The sequence below is a fragment of the Hirsutella rhossiliensis genome (genome assembly GCF_020360975.1).
Source record: "Hirsutella rhossiliensis strain HR02 chromosome Unknown scaffold00002, whole genome shotgun sequence".
NCBI lineage: Eukaryota > Fungi > Ascomycota > Sordariomycetes > Hypocreales > Ophiocordycipitaceae > Hirsutella > Hirsutella rhossiliensis.
The window spans coordinates 549476-554374 of record NW_025408668.1 but is presented as its reverse complement, the minus strand read 5'-3'; the positions used below and the strand labels follow the sequence as shown (position 1 = coordinate 554374).

The 4899-nt window shown below is 48.6% G+C and overlaps 1 protein-coding gene across 1 annotated transcript; it reads left to right on the top strand.

Annotated features, from left to right (window-relative positions):
* Positions 1-4212: 4212 nt before the first annotated feature.
* On the top strand, positions 4213-4899 carry HRG_01619 (tc5 transposase DNA-binding domain-containing protein; the record flags this gene model as incomplete). Its single annotated transcript, XM_044860090.1, has 4 exons — positions 4213-4253; positions 4303-4487; positions 4536-4631; positions 4685-4899. 4 exons carry the CDS (start codon positions 4213-4215, stop codon positions 4897-4899), a joined length of 537 nt encoding a protein of 178 aa, XP_044723723.1.

Sequence of the window (4899 nt, the reverse complement as noted above, 5' to 3'; positions counted from 1 at the left end):
GCCCGTGAGGGTCTCGGCTCCGCTCTCGACAAGACCCACCGGAGCTCCGCTTATAAGCTCGTGCCATCTTCGAGAGCTTTCCTTTCTTTTCTTTTCTTCTTCTTTTCTCCTTAGCTTTAGGATACTCGTCGCAGTCGCTCAGCTAGTTGTCAACACACTCAGTTGAGACCGTTACAGGTATATAGTTAGATTGGGCCAGTCAAGGAGCGGTTTAAACAGCTGGATGGCCGCCGCAGGCGAAAGGGGGGTTCTAGGGGGTCCCCCCCTAGGAAAGTTGAATTGCAGGAATACGATGTTCACCCTTCGGGCTGGATATTCAGCCGTTAAGCCCCTTGCCTTGGCAACTTAACGGGTGTTCGAAGTATTTTAATCATCCCACAGTGTCTCCATCAGCTTCTTTGACGAGTCAGCCCACTCCTTCTTCCAGTTTTCGTGTATGTAGTGCCATTTATGCGAAGGGTGAAGCACAATCGCAGCGACGTAGGCAGGCGATTCGTCAGTAAGACAATAGTACTTATCCATCTTCGCCCAGCCCGAGTTATACATTGGTGCCATAATCGGATCGTCGATATGTGCCTCTTTTCCTGCTTCGAATTGCGCCAATACGAAGTCCATAGCCAAGAGAACATTGTCAAGAGTTGCAAACGATGACTCAAGGGCCTTTGTCGTCATTTTAAGCTTCTCCAAGAAAGACTTGATCTTCTCGAGGATGACCCACTCCTCGGGAGAGAGCTCGTCTCCGGCACAATCTCCTTCCACCCATTTGTTGAAATATCCTCGACTGCGCCTCTAAGATGCAAGGCCGCTCGTAGCATGGTGTACCACGAACTCCACCTCGTGTCATTATCTCGCGCAAGCTTGCGATTATGGCTGATGGCCAGAAACTTTTGGCGACGCTGAACACTACTTTGGACGAAAACCACGAAGTTGTGGAGCTTGCCAAGGGACCCTTTTCCGCCACGCCTCGATCTCTTTTAGTGTCACATTATGCCCATCACGTTCGTCGTCTTTGAGCTTCTCATTATCGGTAACGAAGAGGAAAGCTTTGGCGGCAAGGTTGATAATGTGACCTTGGCAGCGGAGTCGGTGAGATTTGGGATCGTATCGAATGTCATATCGACGTAGAAGGCCTGTAAATGTTAGGGCCAGTCAGAAAAACAGTGCGCCGTACTTACCAAGGAAAGAGATCTCATCATTGTATCGTTATTGCCTGCATTGTCCATCACAAAATATCCAAGGTTGGAAGCAAACCCCAGTCATCAACCACTTCCAAAATTGCCCTTGCCAGGTGATATCCGTCGTGCTCACTGTCGATGTCTTTCAAAGCCAAGACATGGTGTTCCAACTGACTGTCTTCTGCAACGTAATGAGCAACTACGCCTAAGATGGCCAAAGAGTTGGGGGAAGTCCATAGGTCGCAGCTGATATGAATTTTTGACTTTGCTGACTGGATGCGCTGCTTGACCTTCTCCTTCTGACCTTCGTACTGCCGCATAATCCATTTCTTGATGGTCTCGTGTGTATCTGGAAGCCAAGTATCGATATCGGCGTTGAGGTAGGCTAAGAATGCTCGGAATTCTGGGCATTCCACAAGCCTAAATGGGAGAGAACAGGACGTAATAAACCTTACGTATAAAGCTTCGAGCTGGTCTGGGTCGATCGAGTCTCCGGATTGATCGTTGAGCCGACGGCGTTTTCGGGGATGTTCTTTGGCCGTAACACGAGCTATCTCGAGAATAGTTCGTATATTCGTGACTTTGGCAGTTCGTGGCGCGCCTTTTGGGAGGCCGTGACCGTCAGGAGGAGGATCCGTAAGGTGCTTGGCTGGGGCCGCAGTTCCACCGGAACAGCAATACGTTTTGTCACAGTGTTTGCAGCGCCATTCTTCTTTTCCGGTCCGCTGATTGTAGTATTTCGTCTCTATGTCCTCGTCTGGCATATGAGAAAAGACCCATGATGTTCTTGGCTTGGCCGAAGGGTTTATGGAGGCCGTGCGAGGTTGCGACGATTGGCATTCAGTGGTTTGGGTCTCATCTGGATCATGCAACCGTGGGCTGGAAATCTCCGAGTATTCGTCTGATATTGACGAATCCCGTCGCGGCGATGTTTGAACAAAAGGCAGGCGTTGTTGAGGCATCGAGATTGCTTGTAAGTCCTGGGGTGGGAAAGCGGGGTTGAGGAGGAAAACAGTGTTTGGACGGCGAGCCGCTACCCTGTAGGTCTGGATTTATACATACATTTACGCGTTTCCGTGCGCCAATAGGAAACTTTTACGTCCTGGAGGTCCGCCAGACGAAAAACAATACATAGAACATGCTTATATTTACGCGTGTTTTTTGACGCGTCATCATATTGGCGCGAATTGGGGAACGGAAAGGCGAATGACTACCAACCAATACAAACAATACAAGCCATATATTGCCAGTATGGAAGGCGCTATATTGTATCGTCACAATATGACGGCGAGCATATTGTATTGGTACAATATGAGAAATCGCGTATTGTATTGTATATACTGCAGTATACTACTTTATTGTCATATTATTAGCAACACTGGCTTGACTAGTCGTGACTGCCTATTAGGCAGTAGGCAGCACCGTGAATGAGCATCTGATCTTGACAAGTTACATGTTTCTGTCGCACCAGCCACCAAAGGTGGAGGCGACTGGTAGTATGTATGTGAATTCCGACAACAGTTTCCGGCCCTTCATCCAGGGTAGGAGGCTAGACGACTCCACTCCACTCGTCTTGGTACCGTCCAGATTTCATAAACAAGAATATTTTAGTGAAACAATGGCCTCGCCCGCTGGAATGCGGCCAGGAAAACCCCCAGTAATTTTGTCAAGTCTAGTGTCCGACTATTACGTTGTGCGTATCAATGCGTTTGCCAGTGGTATGTACAGTGCCGACTCGCCGTATAACATTGGTGGTGCGGCTGGCAGGCGACTGCTGTCTGTAGAAGTGCGTTTTACTGGTCCTCTGCGGCCCCATACACTGAGGTACATGGCGCAATGTACTGAGGGCAACCTGCATACCGCACTAACCTGTTTCGTCTAGTCGGAAGCGGTTTTAGGGGTTTTGCAACAGTGACCCCTATAGGCTGCCGTACCGGAATCCAGAAAAGTGGGGCAGGCACGAGTAACACAAAATGGAAGACCGACAACCTCAAACACAGCCAACCACCTTTGAAATCAAATATCTTCGGAACGGGATGACTTACAAGGTCAGGAATTTCACCTCGGTATTTTCCATTCAACACGGTTCAATATGGTACGAGGTACAACTGTATATGTCACTTGGTTATTCCGAAATTGTTTATATAAGGAGGAGTCCGCTCCCCTCTATCGTCCAGCTTTTAGAATCATCACTTCCAACAAATTCAAGCAATACAACAATTACAGCAAAAATCCTGCCTTATACTTTGAAGCCTTGGCTTTAAGCTCCCGTTTATTATATTTCCTAAAATTCTGCTGCTGTGTATAACCTTATTCAACCACAATATGCTCAAACTCGGTTATGTGTTTGTCCTACTCGCAACTGCACAAGCGTCACCATACTTCGTCTTCTTTTGCTTTCCAGGCGATTGGTTTACCGCACAAGTCGTGCGATGTCAACAAGCTGGATGTCAGAGGGTTACAGGTGGTGTGGGAGGTAACGCCCAGCTGGACCCGGTCCACTTTACGGCGCTTCAACAAGGGAGTGTAATGTGTGGCGAATGTCCCTCTTTGCCTGTGACGGACATAAATGGTTGTGCTAGTATAAATTTTCCTTAACACATACCATCCCCCTGGGGGATACCTTTTGACGTCATACCATGCTTACCCCCCCTTCTGCTCACCCCCCCCTTATGCTCCGCAAAAATGTTGCCACTCCATACAAATTGTACCAACTTCACTTATACAGAATCTACTCAATTTTAAAGCTTTTGACAAACAGTCACCTGTAACGGGTATAGAAATGACTGAAATTACATTTTATGAAGTCAGCTGAAGACCATAGGTGTCGTGGCCCGTGACACCCCGGCATCGCAAAATGGCAATTTCGTCCCCTAATCTCCTCCTGCCTCCTTTGCTTTCCACTCTTGCTCATCCTCCACCACCTGTCACAAATGGCTCCAAAAAGGCCTCGTTCCATCTATACAGAGAACATGATGGCTGAGGCAATCCTCGATGTCACTGATAACGGTCTGTCGCAGCGCCAGGCTTCTCAGAAATGGGGGATACCCCAGAGTACTATTTCCAGCAGAATGCGAGGTCAGTCGGCATTAACCGACCAGGAACAACCTGGAAAACTCCTATCCAGAGACCAGGAGGCCAACTTGGTTGCATGGACTCTTCGCCAAGAATCTCTGGGTTACACTCCGTCCCAGAGTCAAATCCGCGCCTGCGTTGTTGCCGTTCTGAAACAGCAAGGCTGCGACTCAAGATTGGGACGTCATTGGGTAGAAAAGTTCATTCAACGCCATCCGGAACTTAGAAGCAAGGTCGGTAGGCGTCAGGAAGCCAACAGATTCGACTCATTTACTCCCAAAGCAGTGCACTGGTACTTTGACGTCAGGGAGAAGGAGTACGGGTGGATCAAGCCGGAGAACACGGTGAATGTTGATGAAGGGGGGATTATGTCGGGTTTTGGTTTGCAATCAACTCTCCATAGGCGATATAAGCTAATACAATTTCTTTGCTAGGTCTGGACAGTCTGGTGGTTGGAAGTTCGGACCCTAAACGGAAGACTCTTCTCAAGGGACCACAGTCCCGCAGCTGGACCACTTTTATAGAGGCCATCACCGCCGACCAGGGTGGCAAACCACTCAATCAACTCAACCAAAGAGTCAAATTGAGTAGATTGACGGCTTACATCAGCGAACCTCTCGTTGAGTTGAGCAATCCAAGCCCTCGTTGA